The 27,748-nt window shown below is 45.3% G+C and overlaps 2 protein-coding genes across 2 annotated transcripts in view; one reads left to right on the plus strand and one right to left on the minus strand.

The window, feature by feature from the left end:
- Window positions 1-9,722: 9,722 nt before the first annotated feature.
- Window positions 9,723-15,835, minus strand: LOC120901774 (midnolin homolog). The gene has a single exon (XM_040310012.1). The coding sequence runs from the start codon at window positions 14,947-14,949 to the stop codon at window positions 12,751-12,753; it is 2,199 nt and encodes a 732-aa protein (XP_040165946.1). The 5' UTR covers window positions 14,950-15,835; the 3' UTR covers window positions 9,723-12,750.
- Window positions 15,836-16,327: 492 nt separating this feature from the next.
- The window catches only part of LOC120902337 (delta-like protein 1), a 124,062-nt gene continuing 112,641 nt past the window's right edge, over window positions 16,328-27,748 (plus strand). Inside the window, exon 1 of the mRNA XM_040311017.1 lies at window positions 16,328-16,432. The gene's annotated coding sequence lies outside the window, so the exon portion shown is untranslated. The remainder of the gene's footprint in view (window positions 16,433-27,748) is intronic.

Raw genomic sequence — 27,748 nt, forward strand, 5'->3', positions numbered from 1 at the left:
TATCAATTTGACTATTTCCAATTTGCATATTGGAACTCTATGGATATTTTTAAAGAATTTATTTCATTCAGTCACAAAGTTTCCCCTTCACTACGCTAAACCATTTTGCTATAAATATAATACAACTGTTTTACAGACAGCGTTTGAAGAAATCCGCTTTGGACTTCTCACCAAAAAATATAATAAATCCTTGGCATTCGGTGGCTTTTACAGGGGTTCTTACGATTCATTGGTCGGTTTGCATATTGTTTTTTGGGCTCGACTTCAGTGTTGCGAATGGTGATAGTCGTCGACATAAAATTTTGCAAAATGATACATTGCATTCTAGATTCACGATTTCATTCGACAATCACAGAAAAAATATCATTTGACACGACGATATTTTTCTGCTACATTCATTTGACTTTTTGATTTTGCCGTACCTCAAATGAACTAGATCTTCATCGAAAATGGGTCGTTTTTCGTGTTTTCACGTGAATTTCTATACTCCTGTAAGCGAACATCATTTTCCTGTTTGACTGAGTACAAATATCAAGTGGTCTAATGGCTAAGTATCGGTAAATGCACGATTAAGCAGTTCTGGCGTCTCATGAAAAATGTCAAATGACATTCATTCTACATGTTTTGCAATTTATCATCGCAAAAGCATTGATTGTTATTGCACAAATGATTGTCGCTTTTGGAAAGTCCTGTCATGATAACCATGAATATCATGATCAAAAAATGATTTTGACTGCCGCTTACTGCGAATATCATAAAAAAAAGTCGACAATTAACAACACTGCTCGTCTCACGATGTATTTATCGTATCCTATAGATTTTTGGTTCGTTCCCATAATTTATTGGTATCAACCGATTAGATATCAATACATTTGAACCTAAAAATTCTAGGAAACGCCTAATAAATCGTGGGAACACACCAAAAAGATATGGGAAGCAACCAAACCCTGTAATAAGCGTAACGTTATAGCCTTTGTAGCGCATAGAAAAAAAGAAGCGTCTTAGAGAAAATATAAATGGGAAAAAACTTGTTTCTCATAAAGTAGCTCATAAAATTAGGCTTATAATCGGCAAAGAATAAACATTTGATGAGTATTTTTTCAGGGTAATGTATGTGATAATCACTGTATTTGATGATGCATTTTATGTGTCGTGTTAAACCCGTGCTTAATGCTACAACGAGCTTTTTTTATTGGCTGGCTGCGTACGTTCGTCGTGCACGCAGCCAAAAGCACAATTTTGAAAATCAGAAAAACGGGTGCACGGTGCATGAAGAACGGTTTATTACATTACGCATTAAAATTGTAAGTTCATTCATTTAATGTTCATGCTTTCCGCTTGCCTTTTTTTCCGTTTAACTAAAAAAATACAACAATTGTCATAATGTTTCCGTCCTTGTATAATAGTTTTATGATGGCAAAATGTTACAAAAAAAACTAAATGAAATTTGATAAATATAAATTTTTGCTTGCGTCGGTTTCCGTTTACCTCACTGTTTAGCTCAATTCGCCGAACTGTTCCAATCATGTGCAAAACATTAAAAAATACACACAAAAAAACTGTGACATTTACGTAGTCATTATAAAAAAAAACCTCCTGACAAAGTGCAGGTCCTGACCGGCCGGGCGATAAGGGAATAATTCATTCATTAAATTTGCGATAACTTCCACGTTGACATGTTGCGTTGTTGTGGCACATTGCGAAATATTGTGCACCCAAGTTCGCCCGACGTGTGTGGGGCTGGTACCCGTGATGTTGTACCGACTAATTGAAGAAAGCAAAGATGCGCCTATCAGTCTGCGCCTGGCGGTTTCGGCAGGCCTCCCGAAATTAGGCCGCATCAAGGTTTGTTTCCTTTGCAAAATTCCCGTCTAATCGCACTCATCCTAACTTCCTAGGTTAACGGGTGCACAACAACAATCGGTCCATCCGTCGCTCGTGCACTAGACTTGATGGGTCCGGTACAAAAGAATGTCCGGCACCCTTGCCAAAAACCGGCCAATCCGAGCCGGATCGTTATCGCTCATCGTCCGTCGCCTGTTCGCCAACTCGTCGGGACCGTTGGTGGCGCATCACCCAGCGCTCTGGCTACTGTTCCTGGCTTCTAAGCGAGCGCCGCCCCATCAACCTGATCTTGGTGACCTCCGGCTAAGAAAATAAATACACACACACAGTGATTCTTCGCTTACCAACACAGCATCAATCGAGAGCATCATGTTCAGGTTGCCACATTCGAAACTGTTGCTGCTGCTGCTGCTGGGCCCATAGCCTCACATTCCGATCCTTTCGCGAAATCAGATTAAAAATAGTCCGGACCATCCTGCCGGCCGAGCGATGCCCGTGTCGGTGTGTGCTTCTTTGCTGTGTTGTGCCACCTTTTCGCGCGCTGGCGATACACTTTCCATCTCATTCTTTCGGTTTGTCTGGCTGGGCGGTCTGACGGACAGTTGCAAGGAACGAAAGCAAGTAATCACATCACATCCGGTCAATCGCGACCTGCAGGAATGGTTTGATAGTTTGTGTAGCAAATATTGATAATGGACACCTTGCTATAAGGAAAGGTTTGTGAGGTAAAGTAAAATTAATTGAACGAGTAGCCTAAAAAGCTGCCAATTTTGAAATTCTTTGATGTTTACTTGTGATGGATTGAAAAAATGCACCTTAAAGCTTCGGCAATATAAAAGGGTGTTTGAAAGCAAACCACAAATTAATAGCTTTTGTAAGAATTTTTAAATGAATCCATAAACAATTCTGGGTCTTTTTATTTTCAACTATAATCCTCTATGCTTGGTTAGATCAGCTTACACGATTAAGAAGAAATTATAATAAGCTCTTCCGTGGCACCTGGTTATCAATTTTTCTCGCAAATTAACGCCATCGTGAACATAGCGTCCCGTAGCGTAGACGTTAAAGGATAGCTTTAGTAGCACGTCCGTCAATGGTTCAGTGCTCGATCTTGCCCGATCGCGGAGTTTACGCACTGAACTTTTAATCGACCATTACATAAAGTAGGAGGTATAATCGAAAACAAAAAAGAGACTAGACTGATCAATCAATAAAAAAAAATACCCCACGAATCGTGATTTCAAATTGGTTAGTGATTTTGCAATTATAAATTATAAAAAAAGGAAAATTCTGCTGATTTAAGTGGCGCAGAGAAGCATGTAAGCCGCTTTTATGCGCTTTTAAAAATAGACACATCAAATCACCTAACTGACCATCACATTCCGGGTGATTCTTCACCTTCAAATTAGTCTTATCGCGCTAGCATGTTCATGACAAGACGCGACCCCCTTTGCCCAAGTGTTGGGCTGAAAATCGTGGGAGAGCACCCAATAGTTGAGCCAATTTGCGCCTTGGTGCACGCCATATCCAGCCCATCGATTATATCGATAATGCTACAAATCAACTGAGTGGTGGGGGAAAACACAGTGGCACCGGTGTTCGTGGGAGCCTTACCAAAAAATTCGCATCCACGGTTGCCTCGTTGCCTCATCCGTCATCCGGGGTTTGTTTGAGTCCCGGGACCGCGTTGACAAATCACTCGCACCTATCGTCCGCCCAGGGCATAAAACGGTGTGAGGAAAACGCTCATCGATCTCTTCTGCCTGGACCGATTTTTTGTTTGTTTTTTTGCTGGTCTGGGTCTCTGTCAACCCATATAAATTAGTAGCGCGCCAGAGGACTCTCCATCCAGTGTACAGTATTTTAAATCGCCCATTTTTTGCCAAATCACTTCCCTTCCGCGCCCCAGCTGGCGATAATGAAGTGTGTAACGTTTTCGCACGCTCTGCTTCTGGGGTTTGGAAAAGGGGTAGAATGGGATGGAGGGATGGGGCTCACAAAACTAATTCAATTAAAAATCACTCCATTCCGGGCCGGGCGAGATACCGAATTACTGGACTGGTCACATGGCACAATCCCCTGTCGCACGGGAGAGGTATGATTAGCACTTGGAGCAACGAAGCAAAGCAACGGGTAAGGCTTGGGAATTAGATATGTATATCCGTGTAAACATGATTGCTTGTTTGTAATTTTGTAAAGATTATATTATAACCTTTTTTCACCAACCACCATCGAAAACAAAACGCGCCTAATTGAGTTCGTGGTATTATTAATTGTATCTTTAATCTATGCTGTTACATTTAGTAGTCGTATATAAGATTTAAAAAGAGAGCATATTTTAAATTCAGATTTTTTTAACTACAATTTTAAATTAAATGCTTCCAGAATTTGAATATAAAAGTCAAATTACACTCTACACAGTGACCTCTGATATTATCTTATATTTCATATTTCGCGACAAATTAATTTTGACAATATACATGCACACCTAAATATTGTTTTTAAGGGTTTCCCAAGACATTTGGGTAACAATAGTAGGAGCAACTAACAAAACGTATATTAAACTCGAACTAAATGATAAATAATGAACAATAAACGAACGCAAACAATTTTATATTGAGCGTTATCCTCAACTGTACACTGAGACTGATTAGCGCCGAGGTTAAGTCTATGGTCGAAGATCGAACAGATCGGAGATGTGTGAGTTCTAGTCCAGATCCAGATTGTGTTCCCGAATATCGCTCTTCTTCCAAATTCTGTCTGGAATTATCTTTAATAATATAAAGTATGATTGGTATAGTTACACAGTAGTGATGGGTAACCGGAATCGCACCCACGGCTCGGAATCGCTTCCGAGCATTGCTACTCCGGCTCCGATTCCGAAAAAATCAAATCGTCGATTCCGCCCGGAGCCTTCCGGAGCCGCTAGTCGGCAGCTGGAGCCGTCGGAGCCGTCGGAGCCGTCCGGACCTACCTTCCGGAACCGCTTCCAATTTTGGCGGAGTCATTTGGAAGCGATTCCGGATTTTTGTTGAATTTACCCATCACTATTACACAGTCGAACCTCGTTGATGTGTGTTTTGGGGTCTAACGAGAGAGGTAGTTTTATGAGACAGCAAAGAAGTACAAGCATTTTGAGAATTAAGGTATGAGGCTAAGCTATTCGGAAAAATGCAATTAACAATTTTTTGTTGAATTATTGTATTTTTTTTTCAAACTACCCAACTATCCCCAAATATCGTACCAAACATTGAAATTTAAATTTTTAAAAATTTGTATTAGACAATCGATCAATTAGTCTGCTGGCATATGTCCCAGCTAAATTTATACGAGAAACACGCATTCGTGTGGGATGTTACATGTACAGCAGAGCACGCATTAGCCGGCGTTTTTATGCGCACACACTGGGCGTTAATTGAATTATACCCCTTTTGCGTGTACCATCTCTGGATCGAAGTGACTGGCGGTGATTGGCCGGTGTAAATAAAAACCGTGCAAAAACGAAAGTATTTCTTGAATTTTATTTGTTTTTTTTTTCACAAGATGGTTGGTTGTAATAGACCGGTAGAGACATTGCTCTCGAATAAAATTATATAAATATTGTATTAATTGTATTCAAATACCCCGTTCCAGGGAGTCGAGCTTAATTACCCAACCGGTCACCAAAAATTCCACCGCACACTGGCACACCTGGCTGACGGAAGTGCCGCGTAAGCTCCACCAGGACACATTGATGCGCATTTTCCTGTCGTTCGGTCGGAGGATTCGCTCGTCGTAATTGGTTCACCGGTAACTTGATACCGCTTTGCCCCCGCTGAAAGTGAAAAGCGTTCGCGATAACCCTTTCGCCTGCAGCCCCCGGGGTTCAAGGACAGCCAGAGGGCACTTTTTGGGCGGGGTGGGGATGTGGAACGCTTTAATTTGGACCGTCTGATTCAATTAGGCGCGTACTTAGTGAAAGTTGTGCGATCGATGTTGGTTTTGCTTTTGTCGTTGCCATGCCCGAAACGCGTATGCACGCTAAATGAATTAATGGTTTCACATTTCGTGCGCAAGAAAACACATTTTTGGGAGTGTAATTTTTGTTAACCCTTTTTTTCAGGGTTATTGCCACGTGAGTGTGACACAGTTAAGAGAACAGCAAATAAAAAAAGAGGAGCCTACCACTCCGAATCGATCAGCGGGAAAATGAATCACCCAAGCACGATCGTGCAGCATTTCGAGCAATTGGCTCTTTTTTAATATTTTCCACCAACTGATCAGTGAAACTGTTTATAAAAAAAACGATGGAAAACCAATAGCCGGCCGGTTGTGCTGTGAGGCATCAAAGACACTGCGCGACTGAGGATGAAACTGAAATGAAAATGATTTTATAAAATGCAGCTCTCCTCCCCGTTTCGTAAAGTCAACCCGTTAGCGTATCGCCCGACAGCGCCCCAGTACGCCCGGATCGTTTCGGATCAATGATAACGCGCTCTCAATTGTAGGATGTACAGCTAAGTAAGGGGTACTAACACTGATCGGCAAAACCGAGCGATAAAAATAATAAGAGCTAGAGCCGGCCAAATAGTGGGCAAATAAATGAATTTCTCATTTACGAACCCACGAGGGGGCGGACTGGGACTGGGTGTGTTTGGGTTCACTATTTTCTCTTTCTTTAATTCACTTTCCTGCCGGTAATTAGGTTCCAGTTTTATGGTCGGGTTATTAGATATATCGCAACGAGTATATTGTTGTTTTTTTTGCACACGTGCCAATAGGGAATCGGTGCCAAATGCTCAAGAATCAGGTGCGTCTGGAAATGAGTTTAATATTGCGAAAAATGAGAATGATATAATGTATTTTTGAAGAACATTACTTTGCAGTTTTGATCACATTGTGATATTGTGATGATGATCGTATTCACAATCACAATTTCAAGCTGCACTTTCTTCTTAATTTTTCTTAATTTAACAATCGTTTCGGTGTTGTGGAACAATATTATATTTGTTCAAAAAATAAATAGCTCTCCTTTACCTTTAAATAGCCATATTAAGTCGTCAAGTGAAAGTGAAATATTGTTTTTTTGTGATATCTCACAATATACAATTCAACATATAAAGCATTACAAACCAAGGATAAAGGTTGTTTTCCCAAATATTGGAATAGAATGATACATTACACATATCTATTCATAATTTCCCTGTGAACGCATTGTTACAACATTTGTAGAGTGATGAAAACTAATCCTTAATATACAGTAGCTCACGAAATATATCGTACAGCTGCATAGAGCTTAAATGTAATTACAGTAGAACGTCGATTATCCGGGGGCGGATTAACCGGCGGGCGGCTTAACCGTGCGCATAAATGTGACAGCTGTTCAAACGTACAGTGAACATTTGCTGCGATAGTCAAGTGGACAACCAGTTTTTTGTGCAGCTCTGTAGTGTCTAGTGGTGTTTTCGAAATTTATTTTTGTTCATGAACAGTTGTTAAACCTATAGTTATTGATTAAAATAATATTCTACTAACGATTTATCGATTGATTCAAGGTGAATTAATCATAAAACTAGTGGATTATTTAATTTTTATATGAATTTAACATTTCTTGGACCATTATCCGTGTAAATCGATTACGCCCGGTCCCGAGCTGCCCGGATAATCGACGTTCCACTGTAAGTTAATTTCTGTAAAATTTAGTTTGCTCTAGCAGATTTTATGCGATCGTTATGTTGTCATAACATTTTTGATAAGTTTCAATTATACTTTAAATTCAAAATGGTGTTTTAAGTATAGGGCATGGCCGTTTGTTAGTTTAAGCATGGCCATTTGTTAGTGTAAGAAAATTATTGAATTTAAGATTAAAATTTTAAATCCATTGTTACACTACTCTTGATATACGCGATTTCGCTATACGTTGTTTTCTAAATTTGACAGTTTTTATAGCATATTGTAAAAATTTTACACATCGAATGTCAAATGCAATATAATTTCCCTTTTAGTCGAATTTTAAAAATCCATTTTAAAAGATAACCAATAAAATTGTAACCTTCAGTTGAAATCAGATCAAATAATTAATTTAGTAGCTAAAACCTACCACTTGAAGCAAAATCATACGAAATTTAATTTGTCTACAATAACTAATAATTTGGCTGCAAATCTTGAAATTCGATTTACGCTAATATTCGAGATGAGCTATTGCCTCCGGCCCGCATTAATAGAGTATATCGGGGAATGCCTCCGGCCCGCATTAATAGAGCATATCGGGGAATACCTGTACATTTTATCTGTAAGTTCGGGTGGACCACACATTTCTTCTAATATCGATATATATATATATATAGCCATGTAAAACATGTCTTCCTGTTTCAAATAACTATTTTGTGTAGAAGATTTTGTTTTGCGAAGACACTCTTGTATTTGGTACATCTGGTAAGAAACACATATTTCTTACTGAAAAACCACCATTTTACACTTTGTCTGTGGAATTCTCCTTCTTGACAGAAACTATATTGATTGGCCAGGGCCAATTTATTTTTTCCCGTCGAGGTAAGAGCTGTCAATCGCGTGTTGATGTACCAATTCTATTCCAAATTCCTCAATGTGATAGGGCCTTTCCAGAACCCTTATTGGTCAAGGTCTTTTTGTTTAGAGTAACCTGAAGAGGCCAGTGGTCGTTTTTGCTTTAAAAATTTAGGTTATGACTTCAAATGAAGTACATTCGTCCATGTAATTGTAGGTGTATTTCAAATTAAGGTATTTTTGATAGCTTTCACTTAAATATAACAGACAAGGTTTGGTAACCTTACATTTACAATACCTAATCGATGGTTAGGAAGATTAACTAGCGATACCTATCAAGATTTTAAGTCTTGTTTGAAAACTGGCTAAGATATTAACAAAACTCTTGTGATCATGCTGCGTTTACCATCAATTTTGTGAGCCTCTGTAAATGTTGATAATTGTGCAAGTAGATGATTACTGCAATCTAATTTCGTTCGGTATATGATATACGGTATATTTCGGTAAAAATGGTGATCTTTAGTGTATAAAAGAAATAACTAGTCATGTTCATTTTCGCTCAATCATTAAATAGCGGTTTCTTCCGCGATAGACGAGTATGCGCCCAACACCGACGGGAATTCATTCTAACAGTCCCTTGCCTGCTATGCTTCATACAATTAGACTCAACATCATAGGGATCAGGACGTTGTGCATATGCTAAAGTTTAGGTGTCTGTGGTGTGAGTTTAGCTTGATCTCAGAAACTGTAGAGCTAAAGATCCTCTGGCTTAGATCCGATTATAGTTTGACCAGAATATTCGAAAATATACCTGGAAATACTGGCAGGGGTTTCCAGGACACTTTCGAATGTGCACATCATTATTCATCATCTCCCAGATGTTTTTCAACTGTGTTTTTCAACAACTCAACTGTCAAATGGCGTATTGGAATAAAAAATAAAATTTCGATTCCTAAACATGATTTTCAACACATCCACCACAAACAACTATCAAACTAAATCTAGGCTTCAGGCGTGTAGAAAATCATGTGGAAGAACTGAAACATTATTGTGATGCAAATACAACATTTGACAGTTGTTGAAAACCATGTCGCATGCAATGAAAAATGTTGTAGACACAATGTTGTAGGAAATTGAATCAGAAAACCCTGCAAGTTGCAATCTGTACTATCGTATGATACTGAAATGATCGCAGTAAGTTTCATTGTCATCATACCTACCAACTTGTCAAAATCAGTTACCGTAAAAAAGACGCTGAAATATGAGAATAAAACTCTATAAGACTTAACAACCCAATTAATACACGAAGAAGAGTTTCACGAATTTCTTTCAATTTCAGTGCGAGGAAAAGTAATGATGGAAACAATTTGCAATTTATGTTTTAAATGTATTGCTTTTGATTTTATTTGTTTTAACCATATGTGGGTAGTGGTGTCGAGCGAATCTGTTCTTCAACCGTTTTTGCAAACACACACACTCACACTCTATTGCTCTCTACACCACCACGAGGGGAGGGGTTCTTCTTCTCTCGTACGCTTACGCATTGGCACTTGTTTGACACAGTTAGTGTGTTGTATGTATGTATGTATATAGATTATTGTTGCCGTTTGTTGTATGTATTGTATGCTTTTCTGGCAGACATTTGTCGCCGTTTTGATAAGTATTTGATCTGTGTCGCTTATAACATCTATCCTGTCTATCTACCGCTAATGCTGCGCTAAACACACTCACGCGCGCGCTTCTTTGCTTTTGTAATATACGTTTTTTTATACAATTGGGGGTTTAAATTATGACGCTTACACACTAAACAGCACTAAACTGGCTACACTAAGCTCTAAGCTATGCTAATGTAATAAACGTTTTGATTCGTTTTCATTTAGGCACTCGAATTTCACAATTACGTTTGTTTTCTTCCCTATGCTTTTTAGTCGCTACTATTAACAATTACTGTATTACTACTGATATAAGAGGGTTTTCCTGTAGTTTGTTTTGGAAACGCTCTACCGTTCCCCTGTCTATCCGTTTCTCCTTTGCTTTCGCGCTCTGGAAGAACTCGATTCTTAAATTGGGATGCTTGGGATGATGGGATTTACATCGGAAAATGGGAGGGGAAATTCGAGTCGCTGTTTTAACAATTAACCTTTCTACATGCTACTTCTCAACAAACGTGTTATAAACATTGCTTACTTAAATACTAGAGCTTTCTTTTCGCTTAACATTAACCACCAATCTTTACGCACAAAAACGTCGTCTTACTGTACACCTTTTGCTTGCTGCTGATTCTGTGTGTTGGCACCGTTTAGTTTTCATACAAGATTGAGAGATAATACAGCCGAGAGAGAGTGAGTGAGAGTGAGATAGAGCGAATAAAAAGGAAAGACTTAAGGACTAATACGACCAGAAACGAGAACAAACAAGTTTAGCTGACCTGCACTGAACTATGGGACGGGCCGCTTACACCCCAGAACTAAGGCACCGTTATACAAGTTTTCGATTACACTTTTCAAAAACCAAAAAAAAAGAAAGGGAAACAAATAAAAAATACTCATGCCTCATTTGCTGACGTTGAGCGAGCGAGCGAGCCGCACCGTCGCCACTTCCTTTTAACAGTCCCCCCGCGGGGTTTGAAATCTTTCTTGACCCTTTTTTTGCAATTGTCCCTTAAACGATATGCAGGTGTACAATTGCAGTCACAGGATAGGATTTGCTTTTTTTTGTCCGTGTGCGCGATTTGTTTGCCGTTTTAATACGTTATTGCTTTTTGGTGGTTGGGTGGCATTTTTTTTACCCCACACTGTTTTGATCCGGTGCTAAGGGCCAGCCACAACACACACATACAATTGCACTTTGCCAATTGAAGTCTAATTTTAGCTACCCCGCACACCACAACTCGAACAGGTATGATGATGATGCAAGCCAGAAACATAAAACCTTTTTCCCTCTCTTTGCCCTCCCGTCGCCGTGCGTCAAACTGATCGTAATCAAGCGGGACGCGGGACAGGGTGTGTGTGCGCGCGTTCTAAGGTGACAACACACGGTGGTCGGTCCCGTGCACACTTACGAGGGAAGCAACGCAAAACAGGTGACTCAAACCCTCTTCTTCCCCACAAAACCAAAGCCTATCGGCGGAACAAACATATTTGCTCGCGAAAAAAAAAACAAAAAGAAAAAACAGAAGCAAAAGTCAAGTAGCGCGCGATCGAGGGCGATGCGTAATAGGGTCTAGTTCAAGAAGTGCATGTGCGAAGCATTATTTTGCGGCACAAAAATAGGAATAAAAAAGCAAAAAAAAATCGTTCTCCGTTGTTCCTTTTCACGGCGAAACTGGAGAGACGGAAAACGTTGCCCCCTGTTTGAATGATATGTGAAACCGCCGGTAGTTGGCACATTGCACCCTAAATGTCCTAAAAGCACACGGTACGGTCGGTGTGTGTGTGTGTCTGTTGCTCTACGCTACCCCGCCTTTTCGCGCGGATTTTGGGAAATTCCCACCGAAAAGGCAAGTGGCAAACGCGCACTACCCAAAGAAAAGGGAAAAGGTGCGAAAAGATGCAGCCCATCCCCCATGTTGTATCCTTAAGCGGCCGCTTGTACCTTCTTTCCTTCTTTTTTCGTCGCAGCAACACGTTTGATTTGGAGAGGGCACATTATAAGTGTGTTGTAAAATGCAAATGCATTTTGGTTTGCTTTAAGAGCGCAGCTAAGGTCTACCTGGCAAGGCTGCCTTGGCATAGCTCCGAAGCTTCTCAATCCCTACACTGCCCTACCTGGGATCTTCTCAATTGACCCCGGAGCCCTCGATTATGGCCATCCCTGTGTGTCCCTATCTCTCTCTCTATTGATTGAACTTGCAAACGAAAAAGCTAATGACACGGTGAACATTATGGCACCTGTGAGGTGTGACGATCGACTAATTGTGGGGAAATCCCGCGATCCCGATCTGGTCGCCTCCTTACCCAAAACCTGCCCGGTAAAGCATAATAAGGTGTGCGGCGGTCGGTGTGTTAATCCCGCCACCTGTGCGGCCCCTTGCTGAACTGTTGGCCACCAACAGACAAAACAAGACCTGCTCGTTCTGTTCTGGAGACGGTTGTAATTTTGGCATTTGGTGTGTAAAACAACGTCAAACTTGATATCCTTCCCATCACTTTCTCGTTTCATCTCTCTCTTGTGCTGTTTTCTGAATCTTCCTCATCTCGAGTTACATCCCTGTATCTCTCTGTGTGTGCTTTTAATTCACACAATATATAGTAAAATATCACATTTCAGTTAAATAAAACAAATATGATTAAATGGCCTATCTTGAAAAAAGCAACTCTCGTTTTGCTTCCCTCCCTTTTAATGCTATGCACCCAGTACGGCATTACCTTTCACGTGTCGCAATTGATGCGGTGCAAAAAATCACCCTACAACGAGCGGTGAAACTCGCACACTGCCCGCTGTCGTCACTTCCGCATGATGATGATGATGGTGTTGCTGGTGGTGGTGGTGGTCATCTTCCTGCTGCTGCTCCTCCTGCTGCAGCCACTTTTCCACGTACTTGCGGCTAATGTTGTACTTGGTCGCGACCGCCCGGTAGTCCCCGCGGCACGCCACATCATGGTAGAAGCTGTCGATCGCCTGCCGCTTCAGCTTCTCCGACGACGACGGGCCGTCGCTGCTGCCGTGGCTGGAGGCGCTGCTGTGGCTAGCGTTGTCCTCCTCCGGCCCGCTGCACACGGACGAGATCGAGGTGGAGCTGTCGTACCCGGACACGGGCGACGCTTGCGGTGAGCTCCAGCCCCGCCCGGTGGCGAGCGCCGGTACGGGCGCCACACCCGGCACACCGGTCACCGGCGAGGCAAGCAGATAGGCCGGCGGGTTCAGCTCGTACGCGTGCGGCGGTTCGTAGTACGCCGGCGAGCTGTTGCTCCAGATGATTGGATATTGCTGCTGCTGGTGGTGTTGCTCCACGATCGCGGGCGATTCACGCGTCGAATCCTTATCATCTTCCGCGAGGGCCGAATCGGGCCTTTGCTGCTGCTGCTGCGACTGCTGCTTTGGTTCTTCATCCAGCAGGTACGGTTTGAAGAGTTTCACCGACTTGGCGGGGCGGCTCGTGTCGGGCGTTGCGATCGGGCCACTCATCGCCGAGGAGGATCGCTTGATGGAGGAGGTGACCGTGCTGCTGGTGGCATCGCTTGACCGGCGGCAGGACAGATCCCACGCCTGTTCCGACGCGCTGTGGCCGGCGGAGTGGTTGCTTACCGGCTCATCCACCTCCTCTACGCTGATTTCCTCCTCCTCATCCTCCTCCTCCTCCGCCGCTTCCATCTCCCCTTCCTCGTCGCGCTGCTCCTGCTTTACCCGCCGGTCGTACCCGGCGTCGGATGCGGGCGAAACGGGCCCACCGAGCTGGGACGAACCGGGGCGTGACAGATCGATCGGATGATCGTACCGCTGGACGGCGGCTGCTGCCACCGCCGCTGCCGCGAACGCACGAATGTGGCCGTAGTAGTGGTTGCTCTCCCCGGCCGACGTAGGCGGTGAGGGTGGGGCGGCGGCAGGCGACGAACCAGCCAGCCGCGGTACGGGCGAAAAGATGACGGACGGCTGCTGCGGGTTCGCCGGATCGCCGCCAGAGGACGTCGGCTGCTCACCGTTCGATACGCTCGCTGGCGGCGACGTGGGACAGAGCGAACCGGCGGCCGATGACGAGCACGACGCCGACGATGCGGTGGACAGGGGCGAACAGGAGGACACTGGGATGGCCGGGGCGGTGTGGACGGGTGACAAACTTGCACCATTACGCACCGCGCGTTGTCTGACCGCGTCCATCAGATGCTGCTGCTGCTGCTGCTGGGGCACGATGGGTCCACCGATCGGATGGAACGCCAGCGGATGAACCGGCTGCAGGTGTTGCTGCTGCTGCTGGTGGTGGTGGTGGTAGTGTGCTGCTGCTGCTGCTGCTGCTGCGGCCGCTGCTGCTGCTGCCGCCGCCGCTACCGCGGGCGCTTGCATCAACCCGGTCAGCCCCGGATGGTGATGGTGCGGATGATGGTGGTGGTGGTGCATGGCCGCCGCCGCTGCCGGCTGATAGTGCAGCGGATGATGGGCCGGATGGTGCACCGACGGATGGTGCTGCTGCACGTGGGGCAGATGCGGATGCTGGTGGTGGTGCTGGTGATGATTTAGAAGATTTATTTTCATCCCCGCCTCCCTGTTGGCATTGCCTGCTCCTCCGTTAGCAGAACTTCCGGTGTTGCTGCTGCTGCTGCTGCTGCTGTTGCTGTTGCTGCTGCTACTTCCGCCACCGTTTGCTACGACGGAGCGGAGGTTGCTTTCCACCTGCAGCCACTTCTGGATTTGCCGCCGGTGGATGCCATACTTGCGAGCGGTCGCCCGCTGATTCCCCTTGCAGTCCCCATCGTTCCGGTACGAGTCGAGCACCTGCAGCTTGAACTGGGCGGTGAAGATGCGCCGCGACCCCATCTTGGCGGCGTTGCTGTGGCTGGGGCTGGTGGTGGTGGTCGCTGTGCCGGCGGCGGACGGTGACCGGCCGGTCGGGGACGCTTCACTTTTCACCATCATGCCGGCAACTGTGAGTGAACCGTGGGCCATTTCTGTTTCTGTTTTTTTTTTCGGGAAAGTTTTGCACAAAGTGTTTGTTGTGGATATGTCGGATATGTTTGTCGCTACTTATAAAAGGCACACACACACACAATTGGTAATATTTTACAGACACACACACTAAAAGGCACGTAGATACACGTTCGCACACTTGTGGCACAGCATTATTACGGAACGTTTACGGCACATTACGCGCTTGCTTGGAGCTTGGAACTGTCAAAATATTCCATTCGCCCGGCGGCTCTTTTGCGTTTGCTGTTTTCGCTGCGTGTTTGTATGCGTGTGGAGGCGCCCGGTGCAGTTCGTTTTCACTGTTGTCGTCCGCACACACTATCACGCTCTCTCTCTCTCTCTCTCTAAATATATATTGCCGTTCTAATGCACTTGCTGCATTTGCACAAAAACGCACAACACACACTTTACTATCGTCACTTGCTCTTTGTATAACAATTGCTTTTATTGCGGTTGTGGAGACAAACGCACACACACACACACTACTGTCGTTGGAGAAAAGTCGTCAAAAAGGCACTTTGGGAATATGAGTCTTCCCTGCAATTACAACACTGGAAACACTCGCCAAAAACAAAACACACTAAAATATATTTCACACTAAACACAAACACACACACGACCCGAGTAGAAGAAAAGGCTCTCTGTGAATGATGACCGAGCGCGCGCGCGGGTTGCACTTCGGTTGCTTTGTGGTGTGTCCGCTGTCGTTGAGCTGTGTTTTCAAAATGAAACACACAACACACACCTGAAACCTATTTTGTTAGGGGGGTCCTATTGGCTCCGTCTTTCTAGCTCTCTCACTCTCTCTCTCTCACTTGTTGTCTCTCTCGCGCGCGGGAGACGAGCGTGCGTGCGCTCTGGTGCAGTTGCTGTGAGGTATTGAAAAAACGGCTCGCTTTGCCGACTGTGCCAGGGCCGGCCGTGCTCACGGTTTGTCGTCGATCGTACGCCCCTCTCTCTCTCTCTCGCTAACCAGCGCACCCACACACACAAACGTACGAGGGGCGCAGTGCGTGCGCGTTGATTCATACTCACCGTCACATGATCGTACAAGAGAGTGTGTGTGTGAGAGAGAGAGCGCGAAAATGAGTGTTGAATGAGTGTGAAAGAAGCGAAGGAAAGAGTGAATGAGTGAGAGAGAGCGTGTGATGGCGTTCTCGTTCGCCGATAGCGAGACAAGTGGCAGCAAGCATTTGAGCGCGGCGTGCGAGAGCAGGAAAGCGCATTCTCTCGCTCTCGTATGTGTGTGCGTGCGTCTGTGGCCCTTTTGTAGGGCAGGTGCGGGTAGTGCGCGCGGTTCGATGGAATGTCGTTCGTTCGGTTGTGCGGGTTTTGGGTGTTCGTACGTGCGTCAAGTGTGGAAAGGTGGTCAGAGCGGTGGGCGGCGGGGTGGCGCACCAAACGAGACAGTCAGCCGTCAGTGAACGCGGAGCTGATTTCATCCCTGTGTGTGTGTCAGTGTGTGAGTATTGTGCGCATTCACAAAACGCCTACTGGTCTGCCGCGAGTGTGAGCATCCGTTCCGAGCCCATTCTCTCTCTCTCTCACACACACACTCTCTCGCTTTCGCATTGCTTTCTCCCTCGCGCACGCTTTGCAGTGGTGCGGCGCGATCTCTGGTGCGGCGAGAATGCCACTCGGTCTGACCGGACTGCGCGAGAGATCGAAACATTTCCCTCCCCGTCCTTTCCCCCTTCCAATTCCCTTCCCTGCTTGCCCTGCATTTAGCTTGTTTTTTTCTGCTTCTTTTAAACCGTTCTACAAGCGCGAGCGCGGCTTTGTGTGTGTGTTGTGCCCTGTTGCCGTCATCCAGGCTGCCGTCTTCCATTCCGACCGTTTGCAAGCGGGTGCAAGGGGGGAGGGACGGCTTAGCCACCTTCACCTTTCACCCTCGCGCACACACACAACCTGCCGCGGCTCGGTTGCTCCGTCGGGGCCGTTTCCGCATGCGTGTGACAGCTCATCTCGCCCGGCTCCACTATCTCCCATAGGGTGGGTTAGGTGGGGTGAGAGGTTTGAGAAGGGGACGAAACACACACACACAAATCGAAGATGATTTATCGACGCACTCAGTTTTTGGTTTTTTTCTTGATCATTTGAAGAGCGAAGAATGAATTGCCCCTAAAAATAATTTCAATTTGACACATTTGCGCATCCCCCAATACTCCTGTTCCACCCTCCCCTTTCGCGATCGTCACCCCTTTTCACCTCTCACCTCCCCCCAAACCCCTTTTGTTAAATTGGTGTGCCAAAAATGTTAAAATAACCGCGAGTTCAATTTGAAAAAAGGGAAAAACAAACAGAAATTGCTTCCTTTTCTCTCCCACACGGCGGTGAGCCGTATCAGGAAGGTTCTATCTCTCTCTTTTTCTCGCTGGCTCGTCGATGACGCTCGATTTATACCAAAAAAATAACCATACGTATGCATGACCAACGACCGCTGGCTACTGTATGTGTTCTTTTCTGATACATACGCTCGTGTGTGTGTGAGAGAGTTGTGTGAATGTATGCGAGCGAGAGAGCGAGAGAGAGAGGTGCGGCAAACGTGGCAACGCAGCATCAAACTTGTGCAGCCGCGATAGTGTAGCTCTCCAACACAGGCACACTCTTTCTGGCCACACTGCTGCTATGCTTCTCCGATTGTGTCGGCTTCTCGTTCTATTGCCCTTCGCTTCTCTGCCACCCTCACGTCTCTCCGCGACGAGCGTGAAGGTGGTGGTAGAAAGAGCAACAGGCAAACGAGCAAGCTCTCGATGTGTGCGAGCAGCAGCAGCAGCCGCCGTGCACGGGACAGGCCTGCCTAGACCGCACCAGACAAATTGTCGCCACGGCGCGGCTCGCTCTCTCGGGCTTGAACGCACAGACAAAGGCGGAGGGGCGAAGCGGGACGGGACAGACAGGCAGGCAGACAGGCAGGCAGGCAGGCAGGCAGTGTTCGCCGTCCATGGGCGAACCACCCCAGACAAAGCGTCGCGCGGCTGGAAAGCATTGCATAGGCCGCGCGGCGTATACAACATCACACACATCGTTCGATGTTGGGGTGTTCTTTTTTCCTGCTCTGGGGTTTCGAACGTGGTTGTGTGTATGTGATTCTGGGAGCTGAGGGGCCCAAGCATCATCATTATTATCATCAGCATCACCATCGGCAGCAGCTCCATGATGTGTTGCCCGAGTGGCCACAGTCAAAATGTCATTAACAACCTCTTGGGCGTATGTGTGGGTAGGGAGGAAGGACCTGCAACAAGCTAAAATAACAAGTTTCGGCAGGAAGTTGTTTAGGCGCTAGGGTTGTGAATGAATCGGGTTTTGGGAATTGATTGGAAATGATGTCTACACAAGAATCGACATTCTAAGAATTGAATATTGATACAGATATTGAGCTCTTCTTCGGTCTAATGATTTTGAGATTAATTTTGAACTACGTTCAATCTGTTTACTCAGAACTAACAGCTTAGGTCTTCTTGAGATGTTCTGGAATAATGGATCTATACGTGCAAGATCACTAGATCGCCTGCTGCAATAGTGGATTATTAGATTAAATATGGGTTATTAGATCCTCGTCTTCTATTTGGCGTAACAACTTACGTGGACATGCCGGTCTATATATAGGCTCTAACACATCCAAGCAGTCGTATAGATAACCCTTGTTCTCGGTGAGTAGGTTTGGTTAGGAATAGAGAGTAGGCCTTATAGGAACTATCGATTAGACCAGTGGTCTCCACACTGTGGTCTGTGAAAGAATTGTTTTGTTAGGAAAGTTTTTTACAATACATATTTCATTTTGTGTTCATATTTTTATCAGGCATTTCTAGAAAAAAAATTAACATATTTGATCAAAAAGTCTTGTTCGAAGTTTACAAAATATATTTCCTTAATATGTGTGGGCCGCAGAAAATTTGTATACAAAGCTATATGGTCCGTGTTCCTTAAAAGGTTGAATAGCACTGGGTTCGACCACCGTGCTTCCTACTAGATCACTAGATCATCATAGAATAGAATATAATAGAGTATAATAGATTAGAATAGAATATAAAACATTCCCTAGCTCCTTCATAGGAGTGCTAGGTTAGTTATATGTGTTAACGTATTACTTATATACTACATTCAAATGTGAAAACCCTATCAGTGATGCTCGGGACTTATTTTTATCTGTTCAATGTCCAATGAGAATGTCGAATGAGTCCAACATCGTCAGTTTTGAGCAGGACCTATGTCTGAGAGTTTGGAATTTCTCTGGAGCTCAGGAAGTCATCCCAGAATATCTTGAGATATTCAACGTCCAATAAATCGGTTTTATTACGAATAACTTCCAAGGCATTATCACTCCGAACACCATGCGAGGTCATTATAGGCAGCCGCATTAGTATGGACGAGGAAACGTTCTACGATCATAAAAAAACAGCCCTCGAACAGGCTCAGATTGCATAAGCCGCACAACGGAGACATAATACGAGCAAACACGCTAGACCGCATGGCGCGCGATGCATTGACATTTAGGTTCTAAGGTCAACGGTACAGACTAAACGTGCATATCATACGGAAACGTGCCATTCTACTGTTTGCCGCTACCCTACTCACGGTCATCACGGATTGATGGGGCCGCCCCGATTGCATAACCTTAGCTCCCATTCCCAGGAGTTGGTGAAAGGTCCTTGCAGCGATAGACTGCGCGCGAGTGAGAGGCTAAAAAGAACACCCCGACCGCTAGCCATCCTCACGCAAAATCTAGATCATAATTCAACCTGCTCGTTACGGTCACCTTCGACAGGGGGCCTTACGCACACACCTTACGCCATGGCTGGATTGCCGCTTTCGATTGCGCAACAGCGAAAGCGCGCACGAACCTTAACGCGGACGCGCGTTTTTCTTGTCCTTTTGTCCTTCACCGCCGGTGGCCTCGGCCCGGCGTGCGCGAAAGGCGCCTACTACGACTTGGAGTCCGTAGGATCTTTCCTTGACTTTCGCACCAGCGACTTTGCGCGCTGGAGAATTGTTTGCAGAAAATAAATAAATAGAAAACCACTGCCACAGCGCGACCACCGCACGGAGCTGCCGCATGTCCTTGTGCGCACGCTGCTGGCGTTTCCTTTCACTGACCCACAGCAAAAAGGGCGATTTCTGGAGCGTGAGAAAGCAGCCACCACCAGGGTAGAGCGTGTGGGGGGGGGGGACCAGTCCATTCGTTCGGACGTTGTAATCATTATCGAATCCGACCGAAACGCATTATTCCCACCCCGTGTGACGATTGGCGTGTATCGATTATATTGCTCATTTAAAGTGCGATTAAATTGCGACGCAAAAACGCCAACAGCAAGGCGCATGGGGCAAAACATGTGAATCAAGTTTTAATGTGGCGGATTATAGCGTGCATTAGAAATGCGCGACTTAGAACGCGCTAAATCAAGACGCGTTTCCGGGATTTTGCGTTTCGCTCTCGAAATGCTCGAAACGATGGTTGGAAAACATATTGCCACCACTCGAAAATATATATCACCAGAAGGCGAAGGGATTGTGTATGATGATGGTGGGGCGAGAAAGTCAAAAGTCGTCGCGGAACGATGTGTGCAAATTAAAATCGATTCTGACGCCTGGGCGCACGTGGTCGTCCCATGAAAGTCGTCGCGGCGCGGTGTGCGTTCACAGTTTTGCTCTCTTTTCTACCGATCGCTGTTAGCGTTGGGGCCCTACTTCATGGTGTGTTTCTTCTTCTCTTTTTGGTGTACGCCCGAACGGCTTGCTAACACGCATAGACGGAGTGGGAAGAACGCGGCAGAATCGCTACCAAAGATGCGCGCAGATTTGTATTTAGAAGATCGGTACAGTGCGTGCAAGCTTTTGGTCTTGATCTTTCGCAAGGGAGATTGGTGAAATTTTGAATTAAATTGGCGGAATTCTGAAAATCGGGAAAACTGAGAAATAGATTTAAAAAGTTCAACATTTGGAGTTTTTTTCTTCAATTTAGTTTTTAACGGATATCGTATCAATGATATATTGAAGATATTGCATTATCACATTAAACTATTTCCAACATTCCGAACGAATGGTTAAGGTTCTTACTGGCTCCAAAGAAATGGTCAAGAGCGGTGATCATTTGCTTCTAATCGTGGCAAATAACAAAAACAGAAAAACCCAAAGCACACACATACACAACAAAAATCCCATCCTGCTTGGATCGACGCGCGTGCGATCATTGGAAAACGTGATTCTGATGGGACGCGAAAGCATACGCAAGAAGACGCGCCACCATCGGAACAAAAAGCAACGACCAAGAAGCAACAACTCCCCAGCGCCCTAAACCAAATCGTTCGAACCAGCCACAAGCGCCGCTGCTCGTTTGTGTGATGCGCAGGAGGCTAGCATGCGGAGGTTAGAGACGTATGTACCACGGTAAAGGGTTACTTGTTGCTTTTTTATGAGTCTTTTTTTGTCGTTCCTGCGCGCTCTCGCTCTCTCTCCCTCTTTTTGCTGTACAGTTCTTTCCCACTCTGGCGGTTTTTTGGTGCGCCGTTCTTGTGCGCCGCGCGATGTACAATTTTCTCTTCCAGGCGCGAACGCGGCGTCTGCCTGGCTGCCACGCCACTTTGTGTGCGCGCCTCATTGACTCAGCGCACTAACGCCGCGCGTTGTGGGAGTGTAGGTGCGCCCATACCAGCTTTTTATGTATGTGTGTGTGTGTGTGTGTGGGCGGAGGAAGGGAGAGAAAGGGATGAAAAAACATACACTCTGGTCGCGTTAGAGCATCGTACGATGCTGTTGGCGGGCAGCAAAACGCGCGAGAGAACGCGCAAGCAAACGCGCGCTCCATGCTGTCTGTGCCTGTGCGCTGACGATGCATAATCGCGATCCGGCGTGCACAATGTTTGGCGCGGAATGCACCACACAACCCTGTTGCCCGGTGGTGGTGGTGGTGGGTTGGGTTGGGTGCCATAATGTTGCCAGTCGGTTCGAGTGGGAGTCATTTCCGGTGAACGTGCGTTCTAAATCGTTAACGTGACGGGACGGCCGTGTTGGCGGTGATGATCATGATGATGGCGTTGTTGTTGTTGTTGTTATTGCTGCTGGTTAATATCGTTGTGTTAGAATTTTACTGCCGAGCCCTAATTCTGAGAGGCAAAACAGAAAATCTGACAAAAAAGGAGGGTCCGTTGTGAGCAAACAAACTTAAATAAATTTTGCAGTCTGGTTAGCTTTGGGGGAGCTTTGATGAAGGTTTTCCACTTCTGAAGAGGGGGTTTAGATCTTGAGAGCTCACATGCAGGGTTCTGCAACTGATCTAATGTAGTTGAGATACCTACTGAACTCGGTGTGAAATAGTATTTATGTGTGATATATGTAGGGGCGGTCCCGTGGTAAAGTCGTCAACTCGAACGACTCAATAATATACCCGTCATGGGTTCAAGCCTACAATGGATCGTCCTCTCGTTGCGAGGACTGAACTATCAGGCTTGTGTGATAATGAACTAATTCTCGAAAGCCTGTATAGGCCGGGCATGTCCGCGTAGGACGTTACGCCAAATAGAAGAAGAATCAGTGTGATTTGCCACATTTCCCAAAAAACATTTCGTATGCCTTTTACTCTTACACAAGTCTAAATAATTAAGCAAAACGGCAAAGCCGTCCCTCCTGAATAACAAAAAAAGTCTAAAGAAAGCTTTATTATGAGTGTACTAAGCTACATCGTTTTAATATGTCTTTTGAAGATGCTTAACAGTCTTTAAAGTTGCAAATCCTTTAAAACGCATATAAGACACTGTAAGACTGTCTGTTAAAAATAAAATTGGAAAATTATGGCTGGCTTTAATCAACCTGTAAACGTATTTTAAAGCACGTTTTAAGACTTGTTATTTGAGATTAAGGCATCAAGATCAATTGATCTTTTAAATCTTGGCTCAGAACATCATAAGACGCTCAGAAAGTTGTAAGAACCGCTGAAAACACTTGCATTACATTTCTATGCTGTTTAATTATAATAACTATTAGTAAAAAAAAAACTGTTTGAAGTGGGTTTAACGATGATTTTTAATGTGCTTTTAAGTGAAATTAATTATGCATAATGTTTGACTAGTATTAGAAATATAAATACATTATTGTATAATGCAATTTATAAATTTATTAAAAATTACATCATTTTACTCACGATTTAATTAAATTGCAAAATAAAATAATGCTTTTACCTTAACTTGGGGCACAATTAATCGCCAAAAAAATAATTATTTCAGTCATTACAAATCCTTCAAACAGTGGCAGTACAATTTTTCACCAGTATTTTTTTTTTTCAATGTGATTTTTTATAGCGTTTTCCGAGTCAATTCTTACTATCAACACAATTTTTCATGGATTGCGAGATGTTTTCCAACTGCTGTCAAATGATGTATGTGTATCACAATAATTTTTCAGTTCTTCCACATGATTTTCAACATATTTCAAGGTGGATTGAGTTTGAAAGTTCTTTGTAAGGTGTTGAAAATCATGTCTTTGAATTTCTCTTTTATAATGTATAAGTATATAATGTTATGTTAATTGACTTTCTGTTTGAATGTAAGAATTGAAATTTTATTATGATGCAAATATACCAATTTCATGAAAAACATCTTTGAGGTCGTCAATAATGATGTGCACATTTGACACTGATTTGGAAAATCCTGTAAATTGTGATCAACCTCTTTGATCAGCTACTCTCTTGGATATGTTCTTTCGTTGGCCACGTTATTTCTATTTTGTTTAATAATCATTCCAAAAAGTTCCATTTCTTAAATCAAACATTCCAATTTGACGTCCTTAACGCCTTCCGCTTAAAGTTCAAAAAATATCTTCGCAAAACCAACAAATAGCAGGAAATTTGATGGAAACCCACCCCACCGAAAAACCTGCCGACCGTTTCCAGCCGTCCCAGCGACGACGCTTTGTCTGACGCGTGGTCTGCCGGTGGCGACAATTTGTCTGGCCCGCAGGCCTAGGCGCAACGGAGCAATGTGCGGTGCGCGGCCGTTTGCGGCGTTTTGTTGCCGCTTGTTGCTTTTCTTCCGCACGCCTGCTGCCGTGTGTAAGCAATAGAACGAAGCAGCCAACACAATTGAAAACATTGTCCGGTGTGAGTGTGTGTATGTATGTGTGTGTTGTGGGTATGAAAAACAAAAGCGCACCACCAAAGTCTAAACAAACGCGCAGCGAACAAGCAACAAGCTCCACAGCGTAAACAATCGCGCGCGCCCGTAAAGCATCACTAATTAGAAAAAATGTACCTTTAATCGGGGTTTACCGTCAACGAGGCAAGGCTTTTGAACAGGTGTTGTTTTCGTTACCATCAGTTCCGTTGCTTCGAGTTCCGGGACAGATTGGAATTCGTCCGGCGCAAGGGCACGGGATCCGCCGCATACTGGATGCAAGTACGCAGTAGAAATCGAATGTTCTTGTTGCAAAGGTGGGATTTTAAAAGGGAATGTCATCATAGTGGTTTTCCAGCTAATTTTCCCGATCTGTCATCGTCATCATCTTGCTATAAGGGAACCATTAAATGCGCTTCATTATCACAAATCATGCACCGTTCTCCGGTAATCATCTCTTGACTCAGTCTTTTAGCTCCATTAGGGAAAGACACAGTTAGAACGTGTGCGCCACCATACCCAAGAAGCAAAAAACTTCACAATTCTTCAATTACTGTACCGTCATCTGTACGGGATAAAACGTGCAGCATGAAAAATTCCCCCCCGTGATTCGCACCAGAAAGGTAGGTGGGGGCAGATTTTACCCAGGAAGCAAATTATATAAGCAAACATACTGGCAATTGTGTACGAACGTTCACTTTCCGCGCACGGCGGTACGTGTCGCGGGAAGCATTTGAAGTGCAAAAATGGGAAGTTCTTGCCACTGGCGCCTTGTTCGCTGCATTGTAGCACCGGCGAGTGAGGGAGGAGAGGGGGTTGACTCATCATAATGATCGTAACGTCGTGTTGTGGTGGTGATTTTGCTTCGGTGAGGTGGGCAATCGTCATATCACGTGTTCTGTGTTGCACTGTTGCAGCTGGAGAGGAATGAAAGGGACACTTTTGTGCACAGTTGACCTTGTGTGATCGATCGCATGAAGGTGGGGAGAGCGGGAAAGGAGAGGCTAATTATAAGCTTCCTGTGTGACACACTGTTGCTGCTAATGATGTGTAGATGATGCTTTGGTCGGTGGTAACAACACTACCCATGCACACATGCTGGGGGACTAATGGATTTTATTGCATCATTGATTCTCTCGGATGAGAGAGACTGGAAAGGAGAGAATGTTGTAAAGAATTGCAGCAAGCGGTATTGCTTTCACAATGTATGGGGAATACACAACAATGGAAATACCCGCTAATATACAACCAGTGTGAGTGAGGAGAGAATAAGACTAGTTCCTTTCTTTTTTATTCAAACAGAGTTGCAATTTCAAAAGAACCTTTTGTAACCCCCACACTTTGTTGTAAAGCTGGAAGGGAGTTTATTTAGTCCCTTTACCAATATTACACCACCAATTTTTTCGCCCGATCTTATCGGGGCTTGATTACACGACCCGCTTTGCGTACGGCTAAACTCTTCGCACTACGCTATGCGGTCCTCTTCACTTGGGGCTCGTTAATATCTGAGCAGTATCGTGCGTGTTTGAGCAGTAAACAGCTTAATTGCATTTTAAAACCATGTTATGGTTTTTTATGTTATAATTAACATAATCATTCTTTGATATTAATTACATAATTAAACAAAATGTACATGGCAATAGGCTATGTTTTAGACGTCGCGATAAAAGTCTCTAAAAACGTTTCTTGGACTGAAGACATCTACTTTGAAAGCATTAAATTCTTAATTAAAGAAGTCTCATTCTAAATAGACTTAAATCTTAACCTTTCTTTGCTGAGTAAACATATTTTCAATAGAGTCCATAAAAGATAGATTGCTTGCGTATGGCCTAGAAACACTTTACATAACATATCGGGGACGGCGGGCAACTAAACTTGCCGAATCACCACCAACCGACGCTAAACGGGCAGAACTTGTTCCCGCCTGACGCTAAATCTCTCGCTGGCTACGTGGCGCTACTCAGCGTTTCAATCCTGTTCTTCAACGCAAACCCACCGCACCTTTCTTCCTGGCCCCGTTTCACGGCGCACGGGCAAGACGGAATGAAAAATCACCCTCCCCATCTGGCCCATCATTCACTTCGCCCCCCCTTACATGCACACGACAGGAGGGTGCCTGCTGGTGAGAGTGAAGTGGAGAAGCATCATCATCATCGTTCGTGCGTTGGCATAAAATTCTGTCCGCTAATCTTCGTTCCTTCACCATCACCTCATCCAACCGCAAGCTCCACCGAGTCAGGGCGCCATGGTGAGTCGTTCTCGATTCTTGCTTGATTTAACTCGCCCTCTCGCTCTGGCACTCTGTCTGTTTCGCTTGCTCTCACTCTCGCCTGGAGATATCATGGATCGTAGCGCGATACGTGAAACGGGAGGCTGCGGGTGTGCGTTGGTTTGGTGCACGCGTTCCTACGCACACACACACACTCATTCAGTGAGCGCCTGTGTGTGAGACACACAGACGGGGTAACAACGCGCGCGTTCGCCTGGCCCTGGATCGCAGATGCGCCGCTCTGGCTGCCGACGCCGATCGTAGCGCCTCCGGTTTAGAGCTCGTTCTCTCGGCTCGAGCGTGGTTAGCGAAGAGGTGGTGGCAACGCAGGATGAGATCATGGAGCGCACACTCACTCAGCCTCCTCTGCTGCTGCTCACCACCTCACCTGAGTGCGCACGTTCGCGCCACTCGCCCTCTTTACCAGGCCCTCTGCGTGGAGTTGCGTCGCCGCCGCGTCATGGTGCCCATTCGTTCGCCCACGGGGAAATGAGGGGCCGCTCCTCTATTTGGTCATGGTGATCAAGAAGGCGTCGTGTTGGAAGGTTTTTTGTGCTTGTTTGCTTCGTCTTCTTCACCTCCTGGTCCTGGTGATGGTTGTGGTCAAGAGAGCGCGAAAGAGCGCGCGAGCGAGAGGTGAAGGCATTGGGGACTCCACGCTTTCTTCACCCTTCCCTTACCGTTTCTTACTCGTCTCGCTCTCGGTGGAAGGAGCCAGGATGACTGGGCGCGATCTCGTCCAGAGGATGGGTCTTCGAAAAAGAGCGAAACACGAAGCGCACAGGTGCGGTAAGGAGGAGGAGGTGCAGCGAGCTGAAGGAGAGGGCGGAGGTAGGTGAAGAAAATCTTGTTTGCGTTTGCCGTGGCCATCGCACGACGGTCGTCTCGCCGTCATCCGGGGCCACGACTCTCATGTGGTCCGGGACGACTTTCCAGCGCATTAATGATTTTCCAAACATAGTTTACATCTTTCGATACAGGTTTTCGGTATTTTTTGCCGGTTGTTGTGCTGCACGAGGTGGATTGACTGGCGCGGCTTCTTGCCTCTTGGGCGCATCCTTCCAACCCTGCCACACCTTCGTTCACCCGTTTCACCTCTTTCCAATCGAAGTTTGCTTGTACGTTTCTTCTGCTCTCCCGCCCAGGCTTCCCTGCTTCTCCGTGCCTCTCGTCTGATTGTCTCTCTTTCGCAGTCCCGTTTTGCTCGATTTCCTTTTCGGTTGCGTCCTCTTCCTCGTGGCTTGTTAGTGCTACTCTTATTATTCCACTTTTTTCCTCTATTCCTTCGATTGTTCAGTTATCTGTTTTTTTTTCCTTTCTCGCTTCTCTTATTTTTTCGGTTACCTTTCTGGGGTTGAACTGCTTTTGTTATCTTCTCTCGGACGCGGTCGCTTATATTCTCTAC

This window comes from Anopheles arabiensis, chromosome 3 (assembly GCF_016920715.1).
Source record: "Anopheles arabiensis isolate DONGOLA chromosome 3, AaraD3, whole genome shotgun sequence".
NCBI lineage: Eukaryota > Metazoa > Arthropoda > Insecta > Diptera > Culicidae > Anopheles > Anopheles arabiensis.